The 21445-nt window shown below is 47.0% G+C and overlaps 1 protein-coding gene across 2 annotated transcripts; it reads left to right on the top strand.

Annotated features, from left to right (window-relative positions):
- The first annotated feature begins 104 nt into the window (after positions 1-104).
- Positions 105-18992, top strand: LRRC32 (leucine rich repeat containing 32). 2 transcript variants are annotated; one of them, XM_081860369.1, is made up of 3 exons: positions 105-451; positions 8823-8878; positions 15270-18992. In XM_081860369.1, exons 1-3 carry the CDS (start codon positions 331-333, stop codon positions 17202-17204), a joined length of 2112 nt encoding a protein of 703 aa, XP_081716495.1. In that variant the 5' UTR covers positions 105-330; the 3' UTR covers positions 17205-18992. The 2 variants fall into 2 exon arrangements, with proteins under 2 accessions (XP_081716495.1, XP_081716496.1); XM_081860370.1 differs by having other exon boundaries at positions 300-451; positions 8788-8878; positions 15270-18560.
- The last annotated feature ends 2453 nt before the right edge of the window (positions 18993-21445 follow it).

Here is a 21445-nt window from a genome sequence, read left to right as displayed (position 1 = left end):
ATTGTTTGCCTGTGTCATTGTGAGAGAAGAAGTCCTCACCCACGCGAGATGCTCCAGGAAACTGGTCGCTGTAAAAATATTAGCGTTCGGAACATAAAGAGCAGCGCGCACACAGAGAGAGAGACACATGCTTCAAAATCATTACAGCGAAGCTCACATGCTTTGGAGGAGCTTCAGAGGATGAGTGCAAAGGAATCCAATCTATTGCAGGCTGATCTGCGAGGAGTTTCTTCATTCGTGAACTCTCTCTCTCTCTCTCTCTCTCTCTTCTCCCACCCCTCCAGTGACTTAACTTTCCTCTTGGCTTTCCGAGAGCCTCAGTCTGCTTGAATGCCGCAGGACGGCGAGACCCCCCCCCCCTTCAGGAGCGCCAGCGGTTCACTGGCCGAGCACCTCTGGCAAAGAACGGAGAGGGAGGATTTGACAGCGGCCACTTTTGCCACAACACTAGGTGAGTATGGCAGAGGATTTCTCTGAATAGGATCAAAGGGGAAGGGGAATCTCTGGTGGAAGGAACTCCTGGGAATTTTCCGACTTGTTCTGGATACTCTTACAGAACACGGCGTAAGAGAAACATCTGTTGCTCCCTTTCTGTTTTTCGTTCAACAGCAGGAAAAATAAAATAAAACTCTGGGGCACCGTCTAAGCAACATAGCTGTCAACTTTTCCCTTTTTTAAAGGGGAATTCCCTTATTCCGAATAGGATTCCATGCAAGAAAAGGGAAAAGTTGACAGCTATGCCAAGCAAAGGGCAGCTGTTTGCCAACCGATTAAGTTCCCATCGTGGGGCCGCTGAATGTTGGCTGAGAGCTGCGCTCTCATCCACAGTTCCTAGAAAGAAATTCCCATTTGGCTCAAAGGAACTGACTTTGGAGTAAACACACTGATGGCTGTATTGGATGTCTCGCCCGCTGAAATCAAGAGGGTCAGGGCTGCGATCCTATGCATGCGTTTACCTGGGAGTAAGCTCCACTGAAAGCAGGGAGACTTGCTTTTGAGGAAGGAGGGGCAAATCTGTTGATTGCCCATTCTTCCACATTTCTACATCAGTTTGTGAACGAAACATTAAAAAAAAAAAGCTCACAAAAATTCTCAGGCGAATTTAATGCACATCTCTCCTAATATAAAACAACATAAGATTTCTGCCCCCCCCCCATTACATTTTTGTGTGTTACTTTCACCAATACATTCATTTTCATGGACTCTTTACCCTAACACACACTTTTTGGGGGACACAATTTTGGGGGGGTTGGAGAACCTTGCTGAAAAATTCAGAGAAGTGCGGATTTTGAGGGATATTTGTGTGGTGCTTCCTTTAGGAAGTACAAATTAGGTAGGCTAAAAAGTGAACTGAACTGAATTTCTTCCCCATCCCTACTTCTGAGTAAACATGCACGAGATTGCACTATCAGGGTGGTTCAACTCGGCCAGGTCTCATCCTGTGCTTTTTACAAATGTGATAGAGGATGGACTAAACAAGGGTGATGTCATGGTTAGGACAACTCAGCTTGGCTCTTAGGGAAGGGTAGGGTTATTCATGCTGATGGCTGTTTTACACCGTGATTCATCCAGCCTCGTGATTAGACTGCTGTAAAGTGCTCTGTGTGGGGCTTCCCCTGGGGTTGGTCCGGATGCTGCAGCCAAGTTGCTGAATGGAGTACTTGGATGGGCAAATATCATGCCTGTGTTGGAGGAACGTCATTGGCTGCCAGATAGCTACTGGGATATGCTAGGGTTGCCATATTTCAAGAAGTGAAAACCTGGACACAAATGTGAATATTCTATCCATTTTTCAAGGACGAATCCCAGCTATTTCCAGGAAATTCTGGGCTTATGGCAGCCCTAGATATGTTCAAGGTCTTGCGATTAACGACTCAGGACCAGGTTACCTGAAAGATTCCCCTGCCATCGTATAGTGCTGCAAGATCACGTCGATCACCTGGGGGACTCTTTCTTCTTTCCATCTCTGGGCTAGTAGCATCCATGTGGCTGTTGTCGCAAACATAACAAGTCTTTTCTGCTCCTTTGGAATGTTGGTACCTATAATTCCTAATAGAAAAGCTTCTGGTTTTTTAACAAAAGTTATTTAAAACATTTTTTTCATTTAATTACAGTGGTACCTTGGTCCTCAAATGCCTTGGTATTCAAACAACTTGGAACCCAAAAACTGCAAACACGGAAGTAAGTGTTCCAGTTTGCGATCGTTTTTCAGAAGCCAAACTTGCTCCGTTTTGAGTGTTACGCTTCCGATTTGAGTGCTACACTTCCATTTTGGGTGCTACGCTGAGGTCTGTCTGTTTTTGCTATTTATTTTGTGGTTTTTGTTTTTGTGGCTCTTTTTGTTTTGTTTTTGTGACTGCGTGGAACCCAGTTCGGCTACTGATTGATTGATTGTGTGACTGCAATACATTGTTTATTGCTTTCATTTTATGGGCCAGTGGTCTCGTTAGATAGTAAAATTCATGTTAAATTGCTGTTTTAGGGGTTTGTTTTTAAAAGTCTGGAACAGATCAATCTGTTTTGCATTACTTTCTATGGAAAAGCATGCCTTGGCTTTGGAACGCTTTGGTTTTGGAACAGACTTCCGGATCGGATTAAGTCTGAGAACCAAGGTACCACTGTATATGTCATCTCCCAGAAAGCTTTTATCACCTAACATGACCACACTCTGGTTTCTCTTCACATCATATAAAACTTTCGCCTTTTACTTCTTATGTTCTTATGAACCAAAGCAGTGTGTGTGTGTGTTTGCAAAGAAGTGTTTGCCCTTCCAGCTCTGCAATTTTTACGATTCTGTGTTCCAAACATCTCATGGACTTCAGGTGTGCTCCTGAAACATCTCACATGCAAAGAAGACATGAGCTTTCAGATGCTAACTTGGCTTTCATCATTCACAATATACGTAACCACAGGCAGATATTTTGTGAAGGCTGCAATCCTATACATATTGACATGGAATCAATCCCATTCAAGTCTATGGTTATTGTGGGGTTTTTTACCCCATAGTAGACAAGTATGGATGGGACGCGGGTGGCGCTGTGGTCTAAAACACTGAGCCTAGGGCTTGCCGATCAGAAGGTCGCGGTTCAAATCCCTGCAATGGGGTGAGCTCCCATTGCTCGGTCCCAGCTCCTGCTAAGCTGGCAGCTCGAAAGCACGCAAGTGCAAGTAGATAAATAGGTACCGCTCTGGCGGGAAGGTAAACGACGTTGTGCGCTGCTCTGGTTCGCCAGAAGCGGCTTAGTCATGCTGGCCACATGACCCGGAAGCTGTACGACGGCTCCCTTGGCCAATAAAGTGAGATGAGTCCCACAACCCCAGAGTCGGTCATGACTGGACCTAATGGTCAGGGGTCCCTTTACCTTTACACAAGTATGGAGTTGCCTTGTAAACAAGGCATTTGATGAAGCCCTCAAGGAATGGATGCTTTAGCTGAGATTCCTGCAACACAGAGAGTTGGAGTTGAGGAACCTTGATTCTATGAATGGCTCTGGGAAGATGGGCAGAAGGGTCAATGGGACGAACCATTCCTAATAGGAAGATGGGGTCACCCCATGAAATAGTTGATAGTTGCATCACTTGGTTTCTTCGTGTCACCCCTAGGCGGCCTCCCTTTTTGGCTAATTCTTGACCGAAGTGTCCCGTTTGCTGTTGTTCTGTGGGCTACCACAGCTATTTCCTGTTTGGAGTATGGATGGTAAATGTGGTCTTTGCTGTCCTCCAGGCAACAGCCGTTGCAACGCGACTGTTTGACACATTTACGACCTCAAGCTGGCACATGGCTTATTTTATTTATTGCAGAGGAACATAAGAAGAAGCTGTCTTCTACTGAGTCTGGCAGTGGCCAATCCGGCTCAGTGTTTTCATCTGTCACAGAATGGTTGTGATTCTCCTGGGGTTTAAGCAAAGGTCTCTCCTAGATCTACCTGAAGATACCAGAAATTGGACCTGGGACCACTCAAGGCAGTAGATGAAGGCTACTTAGGCCTCCCATCCAGGGACTGGCTGCAACCAGGCCAGCACAGAATCATAAAATTATAGAGTTGGAAACGTCATCAAACACAACAACAACAACAATAATAATTTATTATTGATACCCTGCCCATCTGGCTGGATCCCCCCAGCCACTCTGAACGGCTTCCAACAAAACACTAAAATACAATCACCTATTAAACATTAAAAGCTTCCCTAAACAGGGCTGCCTTTAGATGTCTTCTAAAAGGTTGGTAGTTATTTTTCTCTGACATCTGGTGGGAGGGCGTTCCACAGGGCGGGCGCCACTACCAAGAAGGCCCTCTGCCTGGTTTCCTGTAACTTGGCTTCTCAACCGCCAGGAGGCCCTCGGCGCTGGGCCTCAGTGTCCGGGCAGAACGATGGAGGTGGAGACGCTCCTTCAGGTATACAGGACCGAGGCCGTTTAGGGCTTTAAAGGTGAGCACCAACACTTTGAATTGTGCTCAGAAACGTACTGGGAGCCAGTGTAGGTCTTTCAAGACCGGTGTTATGTGGTCTCGGCGGCCGCCCCCAGTCACCAGTCTAGCTGCCGCATTCTGGATTAATTGTAGTTTCCGGGTCACCTTCAAAGGTAGCCCCATATAGAGCGCACTGAAGTAGTCCAAGCAAGAGATAACCAGAGCATGCACCACTCTGGTGAGACAGTCTGTGGGCAGGTAGGGTCTCATCCTGTGTACCAGATGGAGCTGGTAGACAGCTGCCCTGGACACAGAATTGACCTGCGCCTCCATGGACAGCTGTGAGTCCAAAATGACTCCCAGGCTGCGCACCTGGTCCTTCAGGGGCACAGTTACCCCATTCAGGAGCAGGGAGTCCTCCACACCCGCCTGTCTCCTGTGCCCCAAAATTAGTACTTCTGTCTTGTCAGGATTCAACCTCAATCTCTTAGCTGCCATCCATCCTCCAACTACCTTCAGACAACCCTGCAATGCAGGAATCTCAGCGAAAGCATCCATGACAGATGTCCATCCAACCTCTGCTTAGAAACCTCCAAGGAAAGAAAGCCCATCATCTCCTGAGGGAATCTGTTCCCCTATCAAACAGTTTATACATTAGGAAAGTTCATCCTGTCGTTCAGATCCTGCCCTCCAGAGCAGGAGAAAACAAGTTTGCTCCATCTTCCGTGTGACGGCCCTTGAGACATTTGAAGACAGCTATCAAATCTCTCTTCAGCCTCTTCTTTTCCAGGCTAAACACATCCAGCTCCCTCAACTGATCCACATAAGGCTTTCTTATTGTTATTTTTAATTAAAAGTCACCACTAGGGATGGGGGGGGGGGGAATTCAGTTCAGTCCACATTTAAAGGCAAACTTACCTCATATTCACTTCCTGAAACAGTACGAGAACAAACGTTATCCTTCGAAATTTGCACTTCTCCAAATTTTGCAATGCCGCGCTCCAAAATGCGTACCAAATGCATTTGCTAGGGTAAAATGTGCATTCAGATGCATACGTTGGCGGAAGCAGCGTACAAAAACGCAATGGGTTCAGGAAGGTTGCTTTGCAAATATAGGGATCCAACACAAAATTGCATAGTCACTCTGCGTGGGGCTGCCCTTGAGACTGACCCAGAAACTCCAGCGGGTGCAGAATGCCGCGGTGAGACTCCTTACGGGGTCCTGGCTGCGAGATCACATTCACCTGGTGCTATACCAGCTGCACTGGCTCCCCGTGGAGTACAGGATCAGGTTCAAGGTGCTGGTTTAGACCTTTAAAGCCCTATATGGCCTAGGACCCTTGTACCTACGGGACCGCCTCTCCTGGTATGTCCCATGGAGGACCTTACGGTCTTCAAACAAAAACATATTGGAGGTCCCGGGCCACAGAGAGGTTAGGCTGGCCTCAACCAGAGCCAGGGCTTTTGGGGCCGTGGCTCCTATCTGGTGGAACGCTCTGTCCCAAGAGACCAGGGCCCTGCGGGACTTGACATCTTTCCACAGGGCCTGCAAGATGGACCTGTTCCACCTGGCCTTTGGCCAAGGCACAGTCTGACCCCTCCTTTGGCAATCCTCACAGAACTCTAGCCCAATGGTTGCCATTAATTTGATTTTGAATTGATTTTAAAATGAATTGATTTTAGAATGCTGTGTTACTTTTATTGTTGTTAGCTGCTCTGAGCCCAGCTTCGGCTGGGGAGGGCGGGATATAAATAAAATATTATTATTATTAGTAGTAGTAGTAGTAGTACTCTATGTTAAAGGTAAAGGTAAAGGGACCCCTGACCATTAGTCGTGACCAACTCTGGGGTTGCGGCGCTCATCTCGCTTTATTGGCCAAAGGAGCCAGCCGGCATGACTAAGCCAGCATGACTAAGCCGCTTCTGGCGAACCAGAGCAGCGCACGGAAACGCCGTTTACCTTCCTGCCAGAGCGGTACCTATTTATCTACTTGCACTTTGACGTGCTTTTGAACTGCTAGGTTGGCAGGAGCAGGGACCGAGCAAAGGGAGCTCACCCCATCATGGGGATTCAAACCGCCAACCTTCTGATCGGCAAGTCCTAGGCTCTGTGGTTTAACCCACAGCGCCACCCGCGCCCCACTGTATGTTAGGTCGTTCTAAAATTTTGATGAATATTCATGAGCCATTAAGACAGTGTGGTGTAGTGGTTAGAGTATCAGACTATGACCCAGAAGGCACAGGGTTCAAATCCCCTCTCAGCCATGATGTTCGCTGGGTGAGCTTGGGCCAGTCACTGCCTCTCTGTGTGACCCACCTCACAGGGTTGCTGCGGGAATTAAATCAATAGGAGGGAAACCATGTTTGCCATTTCCAGCTCCTTGCAGAGAAAGGTGTGATACAAATGCAATAAGAATAATAAAAAAGAAGACAGAAAATTATTTGCAAACTGATACGAAAATGTGGAGAATGGAAAAAATAAGAAAACAAGGGAAATTGAAACTTGACAATCACCGTTGCACATCATGGTTATTTTAACACACAGTTTTGAAGGATCTTGGGGGGGGGACCTACAAAGCCTGTTTTACTGGATACAACAGTGAGACAGGAAAAAATAATGAGTGTATAAGGACTTTGAGCAAGAAGGTCTCCGTCATATCACAACTTCCCGTAAAAGTCTATCTCCAATCTTTATGCTGAGTGATTTTACAGCAACCCCCACCCACCCCAATCCTTTGAGGTTTATACCATTCACTCTTTGGGTTGCTTTGAAAAGATATTTGGGGATTTTCAAGCAGACGCAGAAAAACCTAAAGTAAATACCCATGCTGACAGATCCCTTCTGATAAAACCTATGACTGATAAGTCAACCATTCCCCAAGAGCAAAGTCAGCTGACCAGGAAAAGAGTCTATTTCTTTTTTTTAAAGCCAGACCACTTACCCCAAACTTACCCCAAACAGCCAGGCTCCACCATTGCTGCCACCCCTTGTCCAGCACTGGGGACCCCATTGCTAGGTCTAGAGTGGTGGTTCTCAAACTTTTCTCTCTGGGGCACATTCATTATTGAGGGGAAGTGCGTGGAACAGGTCTCGGTGTTTCGATTTCTGGGAATGGAGTTGAGAGACGACCTAACCTGGGGAGAAAACAGCAAAGACCTGATGAAGAGAGCACAGCAGAGTGTTTTTCTGAGAATCCTCCAGAAAAACAATCTCTCAAAGGACCTGTTGATGGCATTTTACCATTGTACTGTGGAGAGCGTATTAACTTATAGTCTGTATGTGTGGTTTGGGAGCTGCACGGTCAGGGAAAAAACAATGGTGTCCAGGGTTGTAAAGATTGCGGAGAGAATAATTGGGTGCACTCTTTCCACCTTAGATCAAATCTACGCTTCCAGGTGCCATAAGAAAGCTGCAGAGATAACGCAGGACAGTGCGCACCCCGGAAATTATCTCTTTCTGCTTCTGCCTTCTGGAAGAAGGTACAGGGTTATAAAGGCCAGGACTAGCCGCCTGAGAAACAGTTTCTACCCAAATGCAATTCTGGTTTTAAACACAGCATAAGGGGTCTCTATAGTATAGTGTATTTTAAAATGGGGTTCAGAGTTTTTAGGGGGTTTTGAATGTTTTATGTAGTTTTTCAATTTCATTGTTCTGCATGGAACAATGACAATAAAGATATTGTGTATCGTATAACGTATATCAGAATAAAAAAAATGTTCACGCTACACCTAATTTTTGATTGATAAGAAATACATTTGAAAACAAACAAGCAAAGAAGCATAGGGTCCAAAGTAGGCATTAATTTGGCATCCTAGCCAATCCTCTGCCACAAGAAGGAATGGAAGAGACACTCAAAGTAGCTCAAATTTAAAAGCAAAGCTACCTAGCTTGCACTTTCAGAAACAATATGCTGAAACATGGCAAGGCTTTGAAATTCGAAATTCTCTGAATTTCGCAGTGCAGTTCTCCAGCCAAGTGATGTGTGCTAAAAGGCATAAAAGCGTACCTTAAGAATGCATATAGTGGCTGAAATAGCATAGAAAAATTGCATTATTTGGGAGGAAGTTCCTTTGCAAAGATGCACATAATAGACAAAGTGGTATAGAAATGTGTGCATTCAGTTCTCACTAAAATCCGGATGAATTTTCACGAGGAATATTTAAAAACAATTTTGCAAATTGACGTGAAAATGTGGAGAACTGAATTTAAGATTGGAGAAATGAGAAACTGAAACCAACCAATTCTCCCATCCGTATCCACTATTTGTTCTTTGTGATGCCTATCACAGCTTTCAAAAACCCGTTTCTTCCAACCCCTACCTTAAACAACTGGTTTGGTCTCTAACTTGGACTTCATTTTTCTCCCTCTCTACAGAGCCATGAAATTCTACCTCTTTCTCTTCCTCGCAGCGCTGAATGGAGACGTCTCAACCTTCTCAGCGATGGAACGGTCGCCCTGTGAAATTGTAAGAACTTTGGCAAAGGGTTCGAACCCAAGCAGGGCAAATCCTGCAAGAAGCTGGTGTAATGTCTTGGTTTCAGTAAGGCTTTTGACAACCCCCCCCCATGATATTCTCTCAAGGAAGCTGGCAAATGGGGGTCAAACGAGGTCATTGTCAAGTGGATTTGTAGCTGGTTGACTGACCGAACCCCAACAGTACTCACAAATGGTTCCTCATCAGCCTGTTCTTCATAAACAACTTGGATGAAGGAATTGAGGGGATGCTCATCCAATTTGCAGATGACAGCGAATTGGGAGGGCTGTAGCTAAGCCTGGCAGAGGAAAAACATACCTTTAAAGTAGTGTTTGAGTTGCATGGTCCTTTTTGCCAGCTTAAACGTACTGGGAGCCAATGTAGGTCTTTCAAGACCGGTGTTATATGGTCTTGCTGGCCGCTCCCAGTCACCAGTCTAGCTGCCGCGTTCTGGATTGGTTGTAGTTTCCGGGTCACCTTCAAAGGTAGCCCCACATAGAGCGCATTGCAGTAGTCCAAGCGGGAGATAACCAGAGCATGCACCACTCTGGTGAGACAGTCCGCAGGCAGATAGGTACCACTAAGGAAACCACAATAGATCACTTCAGTCATAGTTGTCTGCAGAGGATTAGCTGAGGGTGAGGGAGAGTTCCATAGTCTGATGTGGCCTGCAGCAAAAGCACACCCAGTGATATTCTGCTCTACAAATCCTGTCCGTAGCCACCTGAGTTTGTTGCCTTCCTCCTGTATGTCGCTGTCTCCCAGACTGAACTAAAGGCGCCCAGTCTCAAGAAGCTGTCTTTGAAGGACTCAGACCATGGATTCATCGAGGTTCCTATAGGCTACACTGGCTGGCAGCTGCTCTCCAGGGTTTAGGGCAGCTATGCCCTGTTAATGCTTTGTTCTTGGCCAAGCGATTCTAGCGTCTCTTCACTGGAACGAATCAAAGACCGAGCAAAGCTCTCGTTCTCCCGCCGTTGTTGACTGGGATCCTCTGTGAAGACGTGGGGAGGTCAGGAGATTCAAGTTTCGTTAAGCCGTCTTGTCTTCAAGCCAGAGAGCCAGCTGTAACATAAAGCAAGGAGAGACAGCCCTCTCTGTTGGCAGATCTTGAAATCATTCTCATGCTCTCCTGTGCCTTTCCACAAAGCTTCTTCAGAAGAGTTTCCTGTTGAATTTATGCCCCAAGTTGATCAGGGAATTTAGGGGTGCACGGAGTCTTCTTCAGCCAGCCCTGCTTGAAGAGTTAGTTGTACACAAACTCTGGAAATCCCATCTTTTGCTTGTTCCTGCTGGACAGGGAATCCATACTGCATTGCTGCCAAATGGTTGCATTCCAGTGTTTGCTGGGTTGTCTTCCCTTGTTTTTTGCAGACCTGATTTGGCCAGAGGAGAGCTTGAAAATGCATTTCTAGCCTGCACAAGGTTTGAGCTGCCTGGGCTTTTAACTGTACCTTTAATCAAAAGCTTCCTGTTTTCAGATTCGTTCGATTGCTTCCTATTACACTATAAGAAGAATGGCTGGAGGCTAGTAATAATTAACACACATATACGCCAGGGTGGAAGAGGACTAATTCAGGGGCAACCTGCCAACAGGAAACTTTTAATTAACATTGCTGGAGACCTTAGCTGAATAGGTTGTATGTTACAACAGGATTTGGGCCAAGGAGAAGGGCACTGCTGGTCTCTATCATGCTATATTAAGTGTGGAACCACCCTTTTAACCCCTGTTAATTGTGGAAGAGTAATCCCTTCACAGTGCCAACGGGCTCTAGCGCAGAAGCAACTGTGAGCTGTCTCCCGAGTCAGTGAGCCAAGCCTCTGGGGGGATGTGCCATTTGGGTGTAGCCTGCACTTCGTCCGGCCTGTTCATCTGCAGTTGTACACATCTTGCATTACTCACAGGCACGAGTGAGCTGGACATTGCTCAGCTCCTTCGAAAGCGTTCTGCCTGTCTGATTTTGTCCATGCTGAAGCACCAACAGATGTTTTGGGGAGGGTTTTCCCAGAGAACAGTCATTCTGAAGAACTCTCGCTCAGTTCTCCTTGGGAATTATAGGATTCCTGAATATTTGAGGGATCCGGGCTTTGCCCAAGATGGGTGGAGACAGCCCCGGGTTGTCTTGGATGAAGACACCTAGAGCAGGCATGTCCAACAGGTAGATTGTGATCTACCGGTAGATCACTGGACATCTGCAGTAGATCACTGGTAGATCATTGGCTCCCCCAAAGAAGCTGAACAACTGTGGCTCCCCTTAAAAAAGCCCAACATTTTACCTCCTCCCTGAAATAACTCAACAACTTCCCAAAAAGGGGGTAGATCACTGCCAGTTTTGAGTAGATCGCAGTCTCTTGGGAGTTGGCCACCCCTGACCTAGAGCAATCTGGGGCCACCAGCAGGTGGACTGAAAGAAGGATTTACCAGCTCCATCTAGTACGCAGGATGAGACCCTCCCTGCCCACAGACTGTCTCACCAGAGTGGTGCATGCTCTGGTTATCTCTCGCTTGGACTACTGCAATGCGCTCTCTGTGGGGCTACCTTTGAAGGTGACCCGGAAACTACAACTAATCCAGAAGGCGGCAGCCAGACTGGTGACTGGGAGCGGCCGCCGAGACCACATAACACCGGTCTTGAAAGACCTACATTGGCTCCCAGTACATTTCCGAGCACAATTCAAAGTGTTGGTGCTGACATTTCAAGCCCTAAATGGTCTCAGTCCAGTATATCTGAAGGAGTGTCTCCAACCCCATCGTTCTGCCCGGACACTGAGGTCCAACGCCGAGGGCCTTCTAGCGGTTCCCTCGCTGAGAGAAGCCAAGTTACAGGGAACCAGGCAGAGGGCCTTCTCGGTAGTGGCGCCCTCCCTGTGGAACGCCCTCCCACCAAATGTCAAAGAGAACAACACCTACCAGACTTTTAGAAGACATCTGAAGGCAGCCCTGTTTAGGGAAGCTTTTAATGTTTGATATATTATAGTATTTTATTATTTTTTGGAAGCCGCCCAGAGTGACTGGGGAAGCCCAGCCAGATGGGTGGGGTATAAATAATAAATTATTATTATTATTATTATTATTATTATTATTATTATTATTATGGATTCAACTATCTGCTCAGCAACAAAGCTGCCTTATACTGAGTCAGGCCATCGGTACATCTGGCCTGGCATTGCTTAACCTAAGTAGCAGCTACCTGCTTCCATAGCCTAGTGGGTAGCGCATCTGCTTTGCATGCAGAAAACCCAGGTTGGTTCCCTTCAGCTAGGGCTGGGAGAGATTCGGTGCTGGAAACCCTGGAGAGGTGCTGTCAGTCAGTGCAGGCAACACTGAGTTTCATTTGGTGGATGGTCTGTCTTAGCATTAGTGATGTATGGAAGTGAGTGCTGGACCATAAAGAAGGCTGATGGCCGAAGAATTGATGCTTTTGAATTCTGGTGCTGGAGGAGACTCTTGAGAGTCCTATGGACTGCAAGAAGATCAAACCTCTCCATTCTGAAGGAAATCAGCCCTGAGTGCTCACTGGAAGGACAGATCCTGAAGCTGAGGCTCCAAGATTTTGACCACCTCATGAGAAGAGAAGACTCCCTGGAAAAGACCCTGATGTTGGGAAAGATGGAGGGCACAAGGAGAAGGGGACGACAGAGGACGAGATGGTGGGACAGTGTTCTTGAAGCTACCAGCATGAGTTTGACCAAACTGCGGGAGGCAGTGGAAGACAGGAGTGCCTGGCGTGCTCTGGTCCACAGGGCCACGAAGCGTCGGATACGACTAAACGACTAAACAACAACAACAACTGTCTTAGCATGAAGGAATCTTCTCATGTTCGGAAGAACCTCCCCCTTGGGAAGTCTTAGAACCAAGCTGCTGATCAAAGGAACATGAGTAAGTTGAAAAAGTGATGGGCCCCTCAGAGAGGTCCAAAGCATTGCCTAGCCTCCAAATAGTTCCCTCGGCCGTTCCTGCGAGGGCTGGAGCCCATGCGAACGACACGCATCCTGTTTTCCTTCGGCATTCTTTCCTATTCCATATGGAATACCCCTGAATAGACTGCGGTCGCGGAGCCAAGAAAGAAAGGAGATTATATTTGCAAAGCAGAAGAGAGATCTGGAGAAACTTGGACGGGGTTCAAAAGGAATGTCTGGGCAGGAAAGGAGAGGGTGGTGAGAGGGGGAGCCCCCCCCAATGTGGAAAGAAATATAGAGGCTTTGTTTGGGAATTATGATGGGTGGGGAGGGTGCTCAGCAAAATCTCCAATGATAGATGCAAACTTTTTCAGCCGTGGGCCAGTCCACCGTCTCTCAGACCATGAGGTGGGCCGGATTATAATATTATTTTTTTTGGGGGGGATGAATGAATTCCTATGCCCCACAAATAACCCAGAGGTGCATTTTAAATAAAAGCACACATTCTGCTCATGTAAAAACACCAGGCAGGCCCCACAAATAACCCAGAGATACATTTTAAATGAAAGGACACATTCTACTCATGTAAAAACATGCTGATTACCGGACCATCCACAGGCCGGATTGAGAAGGCAATTGGGCCGCATCCAGCCCCCGGGCCTTAGGTTGCCTACCCCTGATAGATGCAAACAAGAAGGGAAGGGTGAGGAGCAGAGGTGGAAGGCAACCCAATGCAGAGAACGCTTACTCATGCTGGGCCTGGGCACTGAATGTGGCCCTCCAAGCCTCTGCGTCTGGCCCTCAGGACTCTCCTCTGGATGCACCCTTCATTGGCCCTGCTTTGCACCCATTTTTGAAAGTGTGCTTCTGGCTAAAATGTGCCCTTGAGCTCTGATAATACCTTTAGCTTCCCTGTATGCAGGATTGGGTATGTGTCAAAACAAGCCTACTTTACTAATACAGTGGTACCTTGGTTCTCAGACTTAATCCATTCCAGAAGTCTGTTCCAAAACCAAAGCATTCCAAAACCAAGGCACTCTTTCCCATAGAAAATAATGCAAAACGGATTAATCCGTTCCAGACTTTTAAAAACAACCCCTGAAACAGCAATTTAACATGGATTTTACTATCTAACAAGACCATCGATCCATAAAATGAAAGTAATAGTCAATGTACTGTACTATAAAATAAATAAGACATTATTGTAGATGATAAAAATTAAAATTATTTTTTCCCTCTTACCTGCACTGATGATAGTCATTGTTTGGATGGGGGGCTTTTATCCATTTCCACAGTCACACAATCAATCAATCAGTATATGAACTGGATTCCACACAGTCGCAAAAACAAATGAACCGAAAAAGCCTCAAAAATAAAAACGCGGAATAAATAGCAAAAACAAAAGCACCAAACTTAATCCGTTCTGGAAGTCCATTTGACTTCCCAAATGTTCAAAAACCAAGGTGCAACTTCTGATTGGTGCAGATGCCCCGGAAACAATAGCCGATAGTTGCAGTGGATGTTCAGCTTCCAAAAAACATTTGAAAACTGGAACACTCATTTCCGGGTTTTCAGCGTTTGAGAACCAAGGCGTTTGAGAACCAAGGTACCACTGGGTCCATGAATTTGTCTGATCCTCTTTTAAAGTCATCTAACTCTGTGGCCATCATAACTTCTCCTGCAAGGACATTACTGCATGCACGCTATGGAGGGGTAGCTCTGTTGGTAGAGCGTGAGACTCGCAGGGTTGTGGGTTTGAGCCACGCAATGGGCAAAACATCCCTGCATTGCAGGGATGACCCTTGGGGTTCCTTTCAATTCTACAAGTCTATGATCCCCATAATATTTTTTTTGAAATAATTTTTATTTGGTTTTACAGATATAGAATCATAACAGTACAATACAAAAATACATATCCTTATTTAGAGATTTCTCCTGATCTCTCGGCTTCCCACCTTCCCCTCCACGGGTCCTATTGTCATCCTTTTCAACTGCATATTATTTCATAATCCATATTTTATGTCTCTCCATTTTATCCATAGCATTTGCTACATTACAAGTGTTATCCAAGATAAATTATAAATGTTTCCCTTTCTTTATTGAAGTTTTGGTTTTCTTGGTTCCTGAGCTTTCCAGTCAGTCTCGCCATTTCGGCGTAGTCCAACAGCTTAATTTGCAGTTTCTCTCTGGTAGGGACTTTATCTTGTTTCCATTTTGGGGCTAGTATGTTGTCACATACATAATAAGTCTTTTCTGCTCTTTTGGAATATTGGTACCTACAATTCCTAATAAATAATGGGAATTTATTTATTATGGTCCCCATAATTTAATTCTGTGCAATGTGATGAGGTTCCTTCTTTCATCTGCCCCGAATCTTCCAACATTTATTTTCGTTGGATGGCTGTGAGCTGTAGACAATGTGAATGTCATCCTAGCTCATTCGCTCATTCCTCTCTCTCTCTCTCTCTCTCCTTTTTTGTAGAGAAGTATGGAGGCATTTTGTCACGGCAAAGATCTTCACCAGATACCTCCAGAGCTTCACCCAAATTTACGTAAAATCGACCTCTCCAAAAACAAGCTCCTGAACATCACAGAAAGTCCCCTGGCTTTTTACACCTCCCTCCGCCATCTAGACTTAAGTTCCAATTATATTGGTTTCATCGAGTCTGAAATCTTCAGAGATATGAGGAATTTGGAGGAGATCAACTTGGCCGACAACCAGCTCTACCAGTTGGCTCAGCACGACCTGTGGCTTGGCTTGCTCCCCCAAGTCAGAACGCTAGACTTGTCCCTCAACAGACTCTACAGTGGGATGGCTGAACATTTCATCCACAAAGCTCCTTCGCTTCGGCAGCTTTCATTGGCGCAGAACAGCATTATAGAAATTTCACAAAGGACGTTCCAGGGGTCTCCAGGTCTGGTTGAAGTGAACCTTCACAGCAATATGATCATGGAGATAGAAGAAGGAGCCTTTGAGATCCTGTCACAACTCTCCAAGCTCAACCTCTCTATGAACTCCCTCACCTGTATTGCTGGCTTCAACCTGAAACAGCTGAGAGTTCTCGATCTCAGCCGGAACAGCATCGAGACCTTCCATTCCACCAAATCTGAGGAGGAGTTCAACCTGGTTTGGCTGGACTTGAGCGAGAATAAGCTCCTTCGGTTCCCATTTCTCACGCAGGCAAGCAAACTGGCCTACCTGAATTTATCCAAGAACATAATGCAGTTTGTTATGGTGGAATCTCCACGTGATGACAATGATGGCGACTACGGCTGGATGGACACATCTCTTGGTCTTCAGGACCAGATTCAGAAGAACAGCACCAGCTCTCCACATCTGCCTGGACTGTTATATTTGGACCTGAGCTACAATGAGATCCAAACCATCCCTAGCGAGTTCTTTACTTTCATGTCTGCCCTTCAGGTTCTCAACCTCAGCAAAAACTGCCTCCAGACTTTCATGGCAAGTGCCGAGCTGGTCTCCTTGACCACCCTCGACCTCAGTTCTAACTCTTTGCAGCATCTGGATTGGGGTTTTGGCATCCTGGTCAACTTGCAGAAGCTCTTCCTCCAAGGCAACCGTCTCCAAGCACTGCCACCAGACATCTTTGCCAACCTCCCTCGCCTCTCACTCCTGAACCTCCGAAGCAACAATCTCTGTCTTTGTGGCTTCTATTCAGGGTTAGCCAGGAAAAGGCTCGCTGGGGAGGACCGCGGCTGCGTCTCGTTCGTTGACCTTCCTGAACTTCAGCACTTGTACCTTTCTGACAACAAGCTGAAGAGGATTCCCATGCATGCTTTCTACAGGACTCAACTCGTGGCCTTGGACCTCTCTCTGAACTGGGGACTCCACATAGAGCCCAAATCTTTCTCGGGCTTGGAGATGTCTCTAAAATATATGGATTTGCACGGGAACGGCATGACGTCTCTGAGCACCGACTTCCCGCTTTTCCCACACCTTGTATATCTCAACTTGTCAGACAACCGATTGAGCTGGTTGCCTGCTTGGTCTGAGAACTGCTGTGCCTTGGAAGTCCTGGATCTGCAGAACAACAGCTTCAGCGACCTCAAAGGTAGCAAGATCCCAACTTTGGAGAAGAACCTACGGAACTTGTACCTGGCGGGCAACCCACTCAGTTGCTGCGGGAACATTTGGCTCTCCCAAATGATCCACAGGGCCACTGTGGAGATCCCCAACTTGGACCTCACCAAATGTCAGTACGCCAAGAGCTTTGGCTACGAAGAAGAAATGGCGGTCAGGGACATCAGGCCAGAAGATTGTGAGAAGGAGGACCTCAAGAAGATGAGTGTCTTGATCTTGGTGGCAGCCGTCCTGGCTCTGTCCCTGGTCGTCGTCGGGGTGGGTGTGTTTTGCTGCTATCGCAGGCACATGTTTGGCCGACACTTTAAGGCATAGGTCTTACATCTGAGGTGGGCTTCCATCCCTACATCCCTCACCACTAGACGACTCACATTCAAAGGTGTGAACGGACCCCACTGAAGAACGTGGGAGGTGAGAAGATGAAAGCATGGTCTGTGGGATTACTCTGCGATGACTCATTCACACATGCAGAACAAATCTACTTTATTTTTCAATTAAAATTGTACATTCATCTTTTGAGCTGCTGAGCAATGGTGCACAGAGCACATGATCTCCTTAAATAATTTGAACATAAGAATATATGTTTACAGAACAGTTTGCAAAGGAATCATGTCAACGCTCTGGAACAGTCAAGTCCAGCTAGACAGGCAGTGCTATTGTCTTTTTTGGGGCAGAGAGATAGAGGCTGGCTGGGACCAAAAATGGACTCCAGGTGAGATGTGTGGCTTGGAAAGTGCAAAGCTACGAATGGGTCTTTGGACAGAGCCCCTGTCCTTGCCCACGAGCACCAAGACCTTCAAGTTCTTGTGCAGTTCTGGTTTAGAATGTGCTCAAAATAGATGCCCCCTCAGCTAACAGAGGAGCAGCATACATGCAAGTCCTCACTTGGTGACCAGGTTACTGAGAACCCCCCCCCAAAAAAACCCACCTCATTCAGGGATCCTCCAGTCATGAAGAGAAACCCAGCCATGAACTACCCACATTTCTCAAACTGTTGACACCTGGGACCCCATTTTTTTCTGGATTAGAATGGGAGGTGCATCAATCATTCTTATAATTAAGAAACCACCTGTATTTCCTCTCCCATCTATCACAGGGGTGGGAAATCTCAGGCTAAGGGGCCAAAGGTCCATCTACCTGGTCTTCAGAACTGTCTCCAGGCCACACACCCTTCTGAGACACAAGTCCTCTGCCCCAGCGCACATCTCCCACTTGCCCTGCTTCCCACCATCGTCTAATATTTTTGCCTCGCTGGAATGTGTCCTCGGACTCTGGCGATGCTTCTCGCTTGTCTGGATGAAGACTGGGGGGGGGGGGGTGAGCATGTGGAGTGTAGCATTCCCAAAGCAAGGAAGGATTGGACTCTGATTAATAAAATACACGCGAGGCTTGAGCAGCAAGACTCTGAGAGGAGGTGCCAATAATGATTCCTCTCCACCCCTCGGCCCAGGTCGTTTTATTCACAAAAGAACTTTTTACACAATGTTCGTAAGAACCAATCAGATTTCCTCTGAGCATTTAAAAAAAAACAACCCACGTGGGGACAAAGTTAAAGTTAAAACTACAAAGAGCTAATTTCCTGCTTGAGAATGCATAGTTCAGAGTATATAAAATAGGAAAGGAGGAGGAATGCTTTTAGGAAACCCTGGAGGTCATAAAAAGGATGGAGAACATTTACCATCTCTTTGTGATCTCTCTTCCTGGCCCTTAAGATTAACAAACTACATCAAAGTAACCTATTAACTTTATGTACTGAGGATGCCTGATGAAGCAACTGGCCTGTGTTTCAGAATGCTTATACGTGCCTGTCAGGTGTAGAGAAAGCAAATGGCAGAGGTGGAGAGGCCTGTGGGATTCGATCAGAAACTAGTGTCAATGAATCAAACCCAGTCAATGCAATGCTTTTGTTGCTGACACAATGGCTTGCTTCATATTTCATAATTCCTCATAGCAATCCCACCTGACCCCCACACTCTGGATATTTGCGCCCCCACAGTGGAGCATGTGTAGAATCTAGACTACTGTATAATGTTAATTGCTCCACCCATTCTGGCCCCTGGCCTTTGCCCACCTCTGGAATGCGGCCCCCATAAGGTTGCTCAGCACCCTCCTTGCAAAGGATGGGATACCCTGGTTAATCCTTCTGTCCTTCCTCTGCCCGGGTCAGGTTGGGCTGGGGTGCTGCCTGCTGAGTAGCCATAATGCTTCCAGAGGTTGTGGGCTCCCTTTCCTGGGAGGCCTTAAAGCTGAGGTTGGAGGGCCAACTGCTATGGTTGCTTTAGCTGAGATTCCTGCATTGCAGAGGGTTGGACTAGATGAGAGCCATCTTCAAATATCTCAAGGGCTTTCACATGGAAGATGGAGAAAGCTTGTTTTCTCCTGCTCGAGAGAGTAGGACTCGAACCAGTGGCTTCAAGTTACAAGAAAGGAGATTCCAGCTGTTTGATGGTGGAACGGTCTCCTTCAGGAGATGGTGGGCTCTCTTTCCTTGGAGGTCTTCAAGCAGAGATTGGGTGGCCATCAGTCATGGATGCTTTAGCTGGGATTCCTGCATTGCAGGGGGTTGGACTAGAGGACCCTTGGAGATCCTTCCAACTCTATGATTCCTAGACTTGCCAGCTGTCAGGTAGCCTCTACAAGGAATCCCTGGTACCGTTCCTCCCTTCCTTGAGAGATGATGTCACTGCCCATATATGGGCAGAGGAGGATGATGTCAGATAATGTCACTGCCCATATATGGGCAGTGAGGAGGGAACAAGGCTGGGCGGGGCAGTTTCCTAAGGCAGGGGTGTGGAACCTCAGGCCCAGGGTCCAAAAGTGCCTGTCCAACCCTCTTTATTTGGGTCACCCCCAAGCCATGCCCTTTACCAGCCCTGCTCCCACACCCTCCTGGGTTGTTTTTGCCAGGCTGGAATTTGTCCTTGAACTCAGAGAACAATCATTGATCATCTGGATGGAGGAGAGAGGCCACATTCTCTTCTGGGCAACCATCTGGGGGCCTCATGCCAGTGTTGGGCATTAGGGGGCTCAGAGGCAAAAGTGGACAGAGCAACAAATGTACTGTATTTTTCGCTCCATAGGGCGCACCGCACTATAGGGCACACCTAGTTTTTAGGGGGGGGAATAAAGGGGAAAAAATATTTTTCCCCCCCAGCCCCAAAGAACAAAGAAGCCAAGACAGCGAGCAGGATCCATCCCGCTCACTGTCTTGTCTTCCTCTTTAGCCGTGCGCAACCTCTCCAGCCAGGAGAGGCTGCGCACGGCTTTGGTAGAAGTCAAGACAGCAAGCGGGATGGATCCCACTTGCTGTCTTGGCTTTAGGCTGCAGGCTGCTATCCGCAAGCCTCCGGAGCACGGCGGGAACTCCTGCTGTGGTCCGAAGACTTGCGGATAGCTGCCTGAAACCTGGAGAGCGAGAGGGGTCAGTGCGCACCGACCCCTCTCGCTCTCCAGGCTTCAGCGAAAGCAACGCGAAGCCTCCGGAGCGTGGAGGGAGCGCTCCCTCTGCATTTCAGAGGCTTCCCGTTGCTATCGCTGAAGCCAAGGAGCCTGCATTCGCTCCATAGGATGCACACACATTTCCCCTTCATTTTTGGAGGGGGAAAAGTGTGTCCTATAGAGCGAAAAATACGGTAAATGTCTGCCTTTGAAGAATAGGCTGCTTCCTAAACACACAAACTGCTCTCTACCCCCAACCCAGGCAAGGAAGATGCATTATCCAAGCTGACACATTTGAGGCAGGCAAAAACACACCAGGCTGGTGCAAAGAATGGCCAGTGAAGACTGTGGCTGAGAGGGTCTCAAGGGCCATAGAGAGAGCTTTGAGGGGCCACAGGCTGGGGGCCCCCCTGGTATATCAAGAGGCTTACTGGATGGGCTGACCAGCATGTTTCGCCAGAGATTTTGCACGTTTCTGATCCTGCAAAATCGAGAGCTGGAGTTGTTAAAAATAAAAATGAGAGATGTTTGTTGACGCTTCGAAGCAATAAACCACAATGGACTTTTTACCTTTCGTTGGCCAATGCTGATCTAGTGTTTAGGAACGTAAGAGCAGGCTGGTGGATCAGGCCCATCTTGCCCAGTATCCTGTTCTCAAAAAAGGCCAATCGGATGCCCATGCTGGGAAAAGCACAAGCAGGAATTGGGCACCAGAGCAACTCTCCCCACCTGCAGATTCCAGCAATGGGTGTCAGAGGCAGGGGCCTAAGCTACTGAAGGTAATGGGGCCCTTTATATGTCCAGCTGTCCTTTGTCAACAACAAATGGTAGCTGTTTTTTGTGTTGAATATACAGGTGAAACTCGAAAAATTAGAATATCGTGGAAAAGTTCATTGATTTTAGTAATTCAACTTAAAAGGTGAAACTAATATATGAGATCGACTCATGGCATGCAAAGCGAGATATGCTTCTACATCTCAGAGGTCCAATCTTGCTCTATTTGCAATCCTTGTTTTGCTGATTTCATTGAATATTCTAATTTTCTGAGACGGTTAATTGGGGGTTTTCATCAGCTGTATGCCATGATCATCACAATGATAACAAAGAAAGGCTTAGCA

Source organism: Podarcis erhardii, assembly GCF_964252035.2.
Source record: "Podarcis erhardii genome assembly, chromosome: 4".
In the NCBI taxonomy this organism is placed as follows: Eukaryota; Metazoa; Chordata; class Lepidosauria; order Squamata; family Lacertidae; genus Podarcis; species Podarcis erhardii.
This window is presented reverse-complemented; position numbering and strand designations above follow the sequence as displayed.